The 12,547-nt window shown below is 35.8% G+C and overlaps 1 protein-coding gene and 1 non-coding gene across 2 annotated transcripts; both read right to left on the bottom strand.

The window, feature by feature from the left end:
• Window positions 1–7,738: 7,738 nt before the first annotated feature.
• LOC113274894 lies at window positions 7,739–10,590 on the bottom strand. The gene is made up of 9 exons (XM_026524312.1): window positions 10,392–10,590; window positions 10,150–10,300; window positions 9,900–10,027; window positions 9,569–9,708; window positions 9,359–9,427; window positions 9,112–9,250; window positions 8,860–8,922; window positions 8,735–8,778; window positions 7,739–8,200 (listed from the first exon to the last, which is right to left on the bottom strand). Exons 1-9 carry the CDS (start codon window positions 10,510–10,512, stop codon window positions 8,114–8,116), a joined length of 942 nt encoding a protein of 313 aa, XP_026380097.1. The 5' UTR covers window positions 10,513–10,590; the 3' UTR covers window positions 7,739–8,113.
• Window positions 10,591–10,752: 162 nt separating this feature from the next.
• TRNAM-CAU lies at window positions 10,753–10,841 on the bottom strand. Its single transcript is given in 2 exon segments — window positions 10,753–10,788; window positions 10,804–10,841. It is a non-coding gene; the product is annotated as a tRNA-Met (tRNA).
• Between the last annotated feature and the right edge of the window lie 1,706 nt (window positions 10,842–12,547).

Below are 12,547 nucleotides of genomic sequence, written 5' to 3'. Positions count from 1 at the left end.
CAATACAACTCCCAGAGTTAAACTCAATCAAGAAATGGTATCTTAGAGTTATATCTCTATCTAAAATAGACCGTGTACAAAGACTATGTTCATCATGGTTAGCTGAAACCAAAAGGTTTGAACTTAAAAGCTTAATCTGCATTTTCACGAACACATAAGACATTAACTCTGAGACACAAACATGTGATCAATTAAGTCTAGTGTTTATAGAGAATTAGTAAAATGTTAATTATCTCGAAGAAATAATTTAAACACACTTGAACATATAATCGACATGATTAGTAGATGTACGAGTACAAATACATAGTATTTCACGAGTCGGTTCAGTCACACTTCGCATACTTGTTTGGAAACTTTAAACCAAACCCGAGTTCCGGAGTTCACAGAACATTTTAGGTTTGCCTACCAGTTTGCAGAATTTCCACCAAACCTAAGGTCCAAAGTTCACAGAACTTTTAAGGTTTGCGTAACGGTTTGGAAACTCATAGACAGTCGCCGGTTGCGGAGCTCACAGAACCGAATCGGTTTGCGTACCGGTTTGGAAACGCTACCAAGTTCAATAATACAGAACTGTCTAAGCTTGCGTACCGGTTTGGATATTCACCCCCGGTTAATCACAGTTCAAGAATGGTTTGCATATGAGTATACATACCGATCCGGTTCACGAGTCACACATATTTTCATATGATATATATAAAAATATTTTTTCCACTAATCTGTAAGTCGATATGTATAAAGCTACTCCGCTACTTGTACGAATACATGTAATACGGGTTCAGACTTATAACAGTTTTCCCAATAAAACTGATATCACTGTCTTGTATCCAAATCAATAGTAGTTTTATATTCCTCTAAATCGATTCAGAACATTCCTGAATAACATAAATGACACATATCACTGTTCCAGGCTATTTCCGAATTCCGAAGGATAAATTATCCTTCACCGAAATTCATCAAGTATGAACAAATGTTCATTAAGCTTAGCAATTATATTTCGAGAAATTATCAAGATAAACTTGACTCGAAATTCCTGCCTATGCATACTAGTCTAATTAGCTATGCGACATCGTCTCAAATGATAGAAAGTGAGTATAACTTGAGATATAGGTGGTTCAGTCTTCACTTAACTTTTGTTGATGAAGTTCTCCAAAAGCTTCGGTTGATCTTCGCCTTCAAACAGTAGAACGCAATGATGACTGTCGTGATCTTATGTTTCTCAACTACATTTTTATCCTAGTCCGAGACTTAACTGCTTGTAGACTAGAAATCAAGATATAGTTTTGACAAATGATTCAATCAGATCAAATAATGAATCAAGCTTCGTAATACTGAAGTAGATCATCAGATTCAATGATTTGAATATGCAAAAACTTCTGATTTTAGTTGAACGATTTCGAAACAACTACTTAGTTGAAGAACAATTACTATGAAACAACTGTTTTCCGATTTCGATGAAGAATAAACAAATCTTACTAGAACCGCTTCAACGATTTTGATGTCAATGAAAGAAGAACGAGCAATCTTCAACGAGATTCAAAATTGCATGTTTAAAAAAAACAGAATTAATCGAGAGAAATCGATGATTCTGATCTCTTAACTCTCTGGTCCTGTTTTCAGCTCTGGGATTTCTCTCTCTATCTCTCTCAAAATTTCTCCCGAGAAAACAGAATAAAACTAACCCTATAACATTCAGAAATATCACATTTAATTGAGGTTAAAAACGAAAATCAACTTCTTGATGGATATTCAGCCCATTTAACAAATGCCCTTGAAGGGTAATAGTGCAAAACCCATTCATACAGGGGATAAATAACATTCCCACTTTTTTTTTTCTTATGTGAACGCTGCTAGTACACATGATTACTAAAAAAAAGGTTACCAAATCTTACGAAAAGTCATCGGTGGAGCGTGGGCTGTTCTGTTTTATATAAATTTGATAACTCGCATGGCAGCCTTGATGATATAGCTCACAACTCTCAATTCTTAACAGAAGTTAGATCAGGGACGGGCCTATGAAGAGGCTAACTGGGGCTCCAACCCGTCCCTTGATTTTGCAAGAATTTTTTTTACCATAGATATTTGCTTGATTTTTGTAGTTATTCCAGTAGGTAGATGGATTCTAGTCCACAATTGCAATGGCCTATGGAATCCTAACAAATACCAAGTGACCAAGCCCTCTGGCAAGTAGGAACTGATAGTCATAGACTCATGGGTCTTAATTTAACCGTACCAACAATTGCGATGAAGAATTAGAACTAGAACAGAATGGTCTTCCAAGTTTACTTGTTAGTGCAAAATAGAATTAAAAATAAATTATAGCCCTTAATTTGGTTATGCATTTTACTTAAAGTTTCATACCGAGGATTATGGGTTGGAATGAAATATCCTCCAATTATGTAGTACTCCCTCCGTCCCAAATTAGTTGAGTCATTTGTAGTTTACACAATTATTAAGACACGGAGAAAAGGGGAGTATGTTTAAGTATTTTTTACAAGTATGCTCTTATGAATAATAACTTGTAAAACTTAGAAATGATTTATCTCTTAAACTATACCACGGTTTTTCGTAAACTTTATACCGTTGAAAAGCATTTTAAAACACCTACATAACGAATATAAACATGGCTATCAAATTATATATGTTTCTTATAGTAACAATAATCAATTAAAAGGATAGTTTTAGAAATATCCCTTTGATTAGTGAAATAGCTCATCTATTTGTGGGACAAAATTTAAAACCAATTGGCTCAACTAATTTGGGACGGAGGGAGTATTTTTTTTAGGTGGTTCCCTACTAGTTATGTGAACTGTTCAGAAAAAAATTCCACGACCTTCGGCCGCTTGATACTCCGCCCCCTAGTTAGTAAGTCAGTCTGTATCAACCGAATCCGTACGTATCAGCCGTATAACTGGATCCCTACTTAGATTCGCGAATTTCCAGCTCAAAACGAATTATACGCGTATTTACAAATTACCGAATCATACGGCCCGTATAATACTTTGCTCACATCATCACTAAATTATCATTCTTTATTATATTTTTAACTTTTAAAATTTTACATACACGAATCTGATTCCAATACCACCAACATACATATTATTTGTTGATTGTAATTCATCTGTCATATATATAGTTCATGTCATTATTAAATTATTGTATCTAAGAAGGAATTATATTAAAAATGACTTTTTAACAGGTTAATATATGCCGAATTTTGTACGCCGAATTCATATGTCTAAAACGAATTATACACGTACGTATGCCGTTTCGTATTACTGCCGAATCACGAACCATTGACCGGATTTTTGACCGAATTTGAATTTTATAAATCCGTATAATACTCGTACGTATTCCGTTCCGAACGTTTCCCGTACCCCAATTGCTAACCAGGCTCCGCCCTAGCCAAGAAGAATTCTTGGGTCCGTCCGTGAGTTAGATCTAGGCCCAATGAGAAACAAGTTCAGTTTCGGTTTTCAGGCAGCCCCTCGATCGACTCGTTTTCATAGGATTCTTATTGACTTCTACATGCTTGACCATTAACCAAAGAAAAGTCTAAATCAGTGATGATTCGTAATTTGGATTAAGTGATGTTTGTCAATGGGCGGTATTCTTATGAGAACTGATTATATGTCTGCTAAACCATAAAGTCAGACCCTCTGAAAACTATTTTAAATTTTTCTGACCCTCTGAAAACTATTTTAAATTTTTCTGAATTGATTATATGTTGATGAGTATTAAAATACTTGTACATGGTAGTACACCAATAATTTACGTTTTATATAATTTTCTTGCGTGGTTTTGTCAAATCAATAGTGGTTCAGTGCATGATTATGTGCGTAAAACTTGTGTCCTCTGCACGCAAGCTATGCTATATATTTCAATAACTTCACTGCTCGATTATCCAACAGAGGAAAATTCTATTAAGAGTTAAAATACACGTATAAATTTAAACACAGTTAGGTAGTATTTTGACGTGTAAGCACTATTCTATTATTAGTGTTGTGTTTTATAGCTACGTATACGCATACACAGTCGGGTCCTAAAAACTTTATCTAATCTTGTTGGTATTGCACTGTGGTTGGTAATGCCGTAATGTGCATACTATGGTGGATGACAACAAGGGTTAGTAAGGCCACAAGGGATTGCCTCAATTAGCAATATTGCTGCAAATGAAATGAAAAGGATGATCTTCTTATTCTGCATGAGGTTGCTTATGAACTCAAAAGACTGAAAAAGTCACCAACAAAAACATGCTTGTCATCACCGGTGTAATTGTATTGATTACCTCTAAACAAAAGTCTCCAACAAGTTTCAAGAAAGTACGCAGACTGGTGAATGGAAGGCGAAGACTTATTGTTGATATAAAAAGAGGAGAAATAAAAACGAAAAATGGATCATTTGTCCAAATATTTTTAAACCACGGTTCAAATGGACGAGTAAAAAATACTTTGAGTGAAATGGTCAAAAAAAAATAGCAAGGATGAAACTGGATTCATCTTAGCTTAAATTTAAAAAATAGCAAGGATGAAACTGGATACATCCTGTGTAAATTAAAAATAAGAAAAAATATTTGAAAATTGGCACGATGAAACTGGTTACATCCTGCATATTTTTACATTTTTGTCCATTTAAACAGTATCAAAATCTAACTGTCCATTTCATCCAGAAATTATTGATTTTGATCTTTTTAACCAATTTTGTGAAATAAAAACAGGAGAAATAATTTCAAAGTTTCAGACGTAAGATGTATGCCGGCAACGCGAAAGAGCGTTTCATGCATGGCACATGAAAATGACTTAAACTAATATTTCGTCGGTTGATTAATGTTTCAGTAAATAGTTTTTAAGTCCTAACTCCTGACTGTTTGACCCTACTTAAGAACTCAACCTAACATCCACTTTGATTCCATTTTTATGTCAAACTGAAAATTCATACTATTTAAGAAGAAAAATAAATGCAAAAATTCAAGAAATGAGTTACGTGTGTGGTTCCACCATAAATACACGCTCGATCACAGTATGAAATCCGGTTGTAAAAGGCCAACTAATGAGAAGTCAACTACTACTCCATAATCTAACTTATACTTATAATCATAGCCTAATTTGAACTTTGTATCGCCAAACTTACCCATAGTTTCTGTCCATAAACGCACTTTCATTCGATGACAAGCAGAGTGGAGGTTCATAACTCCCCAAATCTTCTTGATTCTAAAGAAAAGTTATATTTAGGCCATATAAGCAACAAGTTCGGTTTAGGTCTTCTCGAAGATTAGTCAGCTCTTGGACGCTTCGACTCGTTTTCGTAGGTTTCTTAATGACTTGTACAAGCTTGACCATTAACCAATGAAAAGTCTAAATCAGTGATGGTTCCTAATTAAGATGTACGTGATGTTTGTCAATGGCGGTATATATTGTTATGAGAATTGTTTATATATATATGTCTGCTGAAACCATAAAGTCAGACATTCTGAAAACTATTCTAAAATTTTCTGAATATTTTTCTTGTTGGGTTCGTAAATGTTGTAGGTGAGTATTAAAATACATGTACACGTAACACAACACACCAATAATTTAAGTTTGATTTTATTTTGGAGTCATGGTATGTTGCTACAGCTTTTCTGCTCGATCAACACAAGAAAATTCCATTAAGAAGATAGAATATACGAATAAATTTATACATCGGTAGGTTACAGATACGTATACGCATACACGAACGGTTCATAAAAACTCCATCTAATCCCGGTTGGTATTGCATGGTGGTTGGTAACGTGGGTAATGCATGTTGTGGATGACAAAGCTAAGTGCGGTATGCCTCATTTAACAATTGTTGCAGATGACAAGGATCACGGTACCTTAACCAGTACTTCAAAGACTTGCTTGTTGTCACCAGTACAATTATACTTACCTAGAAAAGGTTTTAAGAAAGCACGCAGACTGTTGAACCGAAGACTCATTTGACAGGAGAAATAATTTCAAAGTTCCATACCTAAGATTGCTAAGATAAATGCCGGCAACGTGAAAGAGTACTCTTTCATGGCACAGCAAAATTAAATGACTTGAACCAATATTTCGTCGGTTACTTAAGATCCTAACCTAACATCTGGTTTCAAACTGAATTCATATCAATTTTAATCAAAATGAGTTTACGTGTGGTGCTAAATCCAGTTGTATAAGGATTTAACCAATTAATGAGAAGTCAACTATAATCAAACTTATGGCCTTTGAATTTTCAAATTGCCAAATTTACCCTTAATATCTGTCCTTTGTGAGTGGGTATTTTGGACATTTTGGACATATAATGAAACCAGTGGTCTCGGCCTTGTCTACATTGCAATAGTATTTGCTGGACCCATATATTAATAGACTCTTCACTTGTTTAGAATCAAGAAACAATTCCAAAGTTTTCCTTCTGCTACAATTCTCCTCTCTCTTTCATGGTTTTATAATCATGAGAACTCGAAATTCTCCAATCTTGTTATTCGCTTTCTTATTCGTTCTCGTCGTAATACAGCTACCATCATTCAGTTATAGCTATAGACCACTGAGCAGAAAAGAACCAACCATACAAATAGAAGACTTGAACAGATATTCATGGCGCTTATCGGAAAGTTCTCCTGCAAAAAGGTATACAAGGAACGACAACAACCATCCACTATATGTAGTTTCAAGACGAATGGTACCCGGAGGACCAAATCCACTTCATAATTGATGAGCTTTTCCTTCTCTCCAAAATTCAAGCCATGGCATGGCTCTTCTTCAATGCAAGCTTTCATACTGTAAAGTTCTGTAATAGAGTTTTATAGTTTACTTCTTCGCCGTAGATGTGTGTTCAGTGTGTATATAGAGATACTGATATGTGATTTATTTATTAGTCTTTTTAATATACAGAAGTTATAGCTGTAGTTGTTCTTGTTTGGTCTGGGTTATAATGAAATTTTGTGTACTAATCAGAAACAGTCTTAATGAATACATACAATTCTTATGAAACAATCATTTCTGCAAGATTTACAACTTACAAGAAGATATGCATCAAGAAAGGCAGAATAAGATACGACAAACGAAAACTTGGGGCAGAGAAGTTTTTCCAGCAAAAAGCCAGCAAGTTCAAGTAGATAGTTAGAAGTCAATGATTAGAATAAACATAGAGAAATGGTTGAGTAGGTTGAATATGTTTTTCAATTGAATTTGCTGCTGTTCTAATATTATATTTCAAGAGTTTGTGTAATTGGGTTGTTCATATTTGTTTACTCTCTCACCCGAACTACAGCTTCGTCTGTTTTCCTCTTTTGTAAGAACTAGAGCTTCCTGTACGAAACAGACAGTACCAATCGATGCTAGCTGGCATGACCCAAATGAGAGGACTCAAAGGAGTCTGATGGGGGATGCCGAATCAATCACTCTATATCATGAGCCTAAGAATATAACCAATCAAGCTTGACAGCATTTAGGAAGGGGCAAGCCTAGGAGTTGACGCTCCTGCATCAGGACTGCAACTTAGGAAGTATTGATGTCATAAATGATCTCCCTGTAATAGAATCTATCCTAAAGCCAAAAAATCTAAGTTATTATGAAAACGTATAAATCAAAATTTCATGTTGTTGAACCTAGCAATCTGATTGAATAGGGTTGAAGCCTCTAAATATGGTTGATTTTTAGATATTGGAAACACCTGCAGAAAAGATTGTCTAATAGAATAATCAAGGATAGATGCATCTTATGTGGAACCGACAAATCTCATGTACAGAATTATGTATTATTTATTTTAGAAATGTATACAGCTTGATTTACAAACATTTATAAGTAAGGCACTATACAAGAGAAACTATAAATGGACCACGATTTGACATGAATTTTGCTGTATTTAAAACAAATGATAATCCAGGTAATACATTTGCCAGCAAGAACACACTGTTATTGACATTCTCAGTGCATATAAAGATCGAATTCTATAAATTTGTGAGATAGAAATCACCAACCTCTTGGTGGATCTCCTTGCAAGAAACTGCACGTACATATTCCTTTGCTATCTAATTTTTTTTTTTTTTTTTTGGAATATTCCACGAGTAGGTCAGCAAGGAAAGAGACCCACTAACCGTCCAGCTACGCAGATCCAGCTACATAAGTTCAGTTCCGACGGGATCGATAGTAAAATCTATTGCCAGTGTTTTCTGTACAATTGGTGCAAATTTTGAGGTCCACATCTGCATCAGAAATTGAAAGAGATTAGGAAAATTCAATTGTTTCGTTTTCAACTTTGCAGACTCTGTAATACCAATAATTTATTGCATTCATAACATAACGCAAGTGTTTTATCTCATAATTGAACAACAGTGTCATGAAAGGGGGGAGTCCAGAAAAGGTCAAATAATGGAGCAGAATTCATGGTACCGACAAACTCATGGTAGGTTTAGAACAGATGTTGAAATCAGAAACATAAATCGGATAACAACCCAAAGTGGTACACTACCACAGCTCATATGTTATCAACAGATGAGCCCATTCCCATCTAATCCAAAAATAATATGGCAAACAATAAATTATCATTCGACACCCATGCGCGAAGCGGATATATGTGAATGCACAATCAGGAATGCAGAAATATTCCTACAAACATCAGTTCACACAGTACACACGATACTGCAGTGCAATTAACCAGAACCACCAATACTTGAGAGTCTGAGACAGAAAAAACATTAATTTAAAATTTTGAAGTTTTCAAGGGAGAAAGTTTCTACCTCTCTGTATTCCGAGTTGCCCACAAACATCTCAAAGGCCTCAGCTGCAAGAGCATTAGAAATGTTAGCGTGAACAGAACACCACATATGTAGAGGTCAGGAGTTAAGTCGTGAAGAAACCTTACATGATCGAAAGCGTATAACTACAGCATGTGAGTATTCTTTACTGCTGAGGTTGAAATTGGAACCTGAAAATAAAAAATGTAAGGATGCAAGTATGGCATCACACGGACGAATCAAGAAATACATCACTGCCTTTTAGTTTTATACTCTCTACATAAGGATGTGCATCAGAAGTAACAATTGTATCCTAGGAGACAACTGTAGGCAGAAAGCGATATACTGTGGAAAATTTCAGTTTTCTAATCTGAACACACCTTGAGTAAACTGTACAATCAAGGACGGAAAATCCCTGGCCAAATTTGCATGCGCAAGCAAAGCATCTTCTATGGGCTCACCACGTTCGTTCTCCACAACTGAAATTAGAAGCATGAACTCCAGACCGTAATTGAACTCCTGTCCTAATTCAATGCATTATTGTTATAAGACTTATAGTGATAATTGTTACTTCTTATTGACTACAATAAAATAAAATTCATGATAAGCATGCATCAGAAAATCAACCTGTCCTTTCCGAAATATGGGCAGAATGTCATCTTCTACTTCAGCTTCGTAATCCACATAACGCAGTTCCTAAAAGAGAGCTATCGATGGTAAGTGCAAACAACGGCTCCAAATAAGACTACGACCGCTAACTTATACTGGTGCCTCAATTCAATTCTGAAATAAGATATAAACAAGAGAATAAGTGAGTGTTTACATGGAAGGGCGTACATGGGAGTAAGGCATGACATGGTCCTTAAGAACCCCCAAGTAGAACGCATTCTCATAAAACATCGCAAGATCTTCCTTTCCTTGGAAACGCATGTACACCGCGTGAGTATAACCATCAAGGTTCTGATTCCGCACACGGCCTAAAGAATTGAATAAGACATCTAATAAATAAATTTCCTCCAAAACATACATATGCACAATTACTTTATGTGTCATTCACAGAAGTTCAAATCTTAAAACACTCCGAAAACTAGCCAAATATACACACATAAAACAATCTTTCATGAAGCAAAAGGCAGAATCTCATTATAAAGGTAACTTAAGACCTCACCTAATGATATTGCAATAATTCCACCCATCTGATACTGAGATGTGTAAAGATGATCTAACATATCTTTCTCATCTTCGTCCGATAAACCCTCTTTTGCTTTCAGCAATGTAATGTGATCCACAACTTTCCTGTACAATTACCATAACAAAATGTAATTCCACTCTAATCCACGTATCCATACTAAACTAACAGAATACCCCAATAACAATTGAATCGAATTCAATTCAGAAAAGGGCAGAAAATTAGATACCTTTTCTTAATAAAATCAGAATCATCTGAAGAATCTAAACTCAATCCATCAGAAGCTGAGAAACCCACTCTAAAACAAAGCTCATTAGAAGAACCCCATTTCTTAGAATCTTTGAAAATCAATTTCTTCTGCCCTCCATTTCTATTAGACACTGAAAAAAACCCATTTCCAAATCAAACAAAACACAAATAAAATTCACTAACTGAAAATAATGGGTCTGTTAAAAAAGAACAAAAAATTACCATTAAAGTATCTGTCTGAAGTGTATTTTTGTGACTGAGAAAGATTGGAGCTTCTGGAAGTAATAAACTGAGAAGAAGAAACAAGGGTTTTAGGAATGGAAATGTGGGTGTAAATGATCATATTGTTTCACTCACTGTATGTAATTCTTTGCCGCTGCTGCTGTTTAATGTTCATTTTGACTTTGTAATTAAAAAGGGGGGTGTTTTAGGTGAGCAAGGAATGAGTGAGATCCACAGGAATGAGTGGACACAGAAAAGCAGAATACTTGATACAAGGACCTCCAGTCCAGGGCCCAATTCATTGACGTTTAAAATCAAGTTCTAGCGAGAGAGGCTCAAAAAAAAAAAAAAAAAAAGGTATTGGGGCGAGAGAGGCTCGAACTCTCGACCTCAGGATCACTCTATATATAGCTATGAGACCTACGCGCTAGCCAACTGCGCCACCGCCCCAATTTGGTTTCATCGCCACTTGGACAAAATATGTCGATATTCTTGCTGGATTGTCTCGTACATGCAACCTATTAAACGCATCAGGGTTGAGCGCTAGCCACACCATCCAACTTGGTATAGCGGCGGGTTCTTCATGAAAAAGAGTAATTTTTGCCAACCACTACACACATATATATATGCGAGGACGGTCTGCTTGGAAAACCTAATTCCATACGCAAAAAAGAGGAGCAACGCGGAGTTATGTCAACCCTAGCAGAAGAGGAGAAGCAGCACGTAGCTATGTCAAACTTACCAGAAGAGGTTCTAAGTGATATCTTTCTGAAGTAACCAGTGGAATCCATCTTAAGTAGTAAGTGTGTCTGCAAGTTCTGGCGTTATATAATATCCAGCCCTATCTTCATCAAATATCATCTTAATAATGCTGTAGGTAAGCTAATCTTTGTTGACGCAACGAAGACAATGTGCTTTATAGATCATGCTTCAATATTGTTATCAAAATCAAGTAACTATGAAGTTGTTGAAATGGCTTACCCGTTTAGATATAAATTTGATTCTGTTCAGATTTGGGGTTCTAGTAATGGTTTGATTTGTTTATGTGTTTATCTTAGTCATACACTTCTTCATAAAAAAATTTTGCATTTGGAACCCGTTAATTAGAAAATATCACTACAACATTGTAAATTTTGTGTCAATTCTCCCATGTGGTTTGATGTTAGATATGGATTTGGTTATGATCGTGTTAATGATGATTACAAGTTGGTGATTATTGGGGATTATGAAGGATGTTGGAGGGTTCAAGTTTATACATTAAGATCAAAATCTTGGAAAGATACTCGACCGATTTTTACTCGTTTCCTCGTAAAAATAGATGCCGTGGTGTGCATTTGAATGGAGTTCTTCATTGGTTGGGTACCTCCCACCGAAAACCTTCTGCTGAAGTCATTGTGTGTTTTGATGTTGCTGGCGAGACATTTGCAGATTTACCGTTCCCAGAAGAAGCTATGTCACACCCAAATGGAGTTGTTGGAGTATTGGGAGAATGTCTATGTTTAGTTGTTGATGAGAGTTGTAGTTTTCCGAGCAACACTGATTTATGGGTGATGCAGAACTACGGAAAGGGAGAATCCTGGACTAAACAATTTACCATGTGCAAGCGCTTCAGCTTGAGCGATCGCCCCATATGGAAATTTAAAAACGGTGAGATTTTGACGGAGAATACAAGGGATTTTGTTTTACGTGACACAAAAACCGGAGCGTCAAAAGAGTTGGATGTAGATTGGGCTCTTACAAGTGAAGCAGAGAATTACGTAGGGAGCCTAGGTTCACTTAGCTTGGGCACTCCTATACGAAGAAAGACGAAAAGAAACGGTGGAGTATAATTCTAAGAACAAAGACATGATATTTAATTAGCTTTTTGAAATTCAGTTACTTATTACCTAATTACTTTTCTTAGTGTGACTTAGCTTTGAGTCTCATTGTTCTTCCCAATTCAGATAAATCCGAACAAATTTCTTGTCAATATCATTTAATTGTGCACACATTAGTTGTTTGTTGTATCGGAGTCTATTGAGATGCACTGTGAAACTGTTGCTAGCAGTCATGGAGTTGGGCGAAACGGCACATTGATCGTTTCTTTTCTCAGGAACACTATATACAGACCTATGCGCTGGCCGAATGCACCACTCTCCAAAATTCATTTTAATTAC

The sequence above is a fragment of the Papaver somniferum genome, chromosome 4 (assembly GCF_003573695.1).
Source record: "Papaver somniferum cultivar HN1 chromosome 4, ASM357369v1, whole genome shotgun sequence".
Lineage (NCBI taxonomy): Eukaryota > Viridiplantae > Streptophyta > Magnoliopsida > Ranunculales > Papaveraceae > Papaver > Papaver somniferum.
Note: the sequence above shows the minus strand (reverse complement) of the source record. Positions and strands in the feature narration are given on the sequence as shown.

What these genes read in the sequence shown, in the direction of transcription:
- LOC113274894 (XM_026524312.1), bottom strand. Translation starts at nt 10,512, where the DNA reads ATGATCATTTACACCCACATTTCCATTCCTAAAACCCTTGTTTCTTCT. An exon ending in TCTGATTTTATTAAGAAAAG is followed by an intron (nt 10,028 to 10,149) that starts GTATCTAATTTT and finishes GTAATTGTACAG; the next exon opens with GAAAGTTGTGGATCACATTA. An exon ending in CCATATTTCGGAAAGGACAG is followed by an intron (nt 9,251 to 9,358) that starts GTTGATTTTCTG and finishes GAATTAGGACAG; the next exon opens with GAGTTCAATTACGGTCTGGA.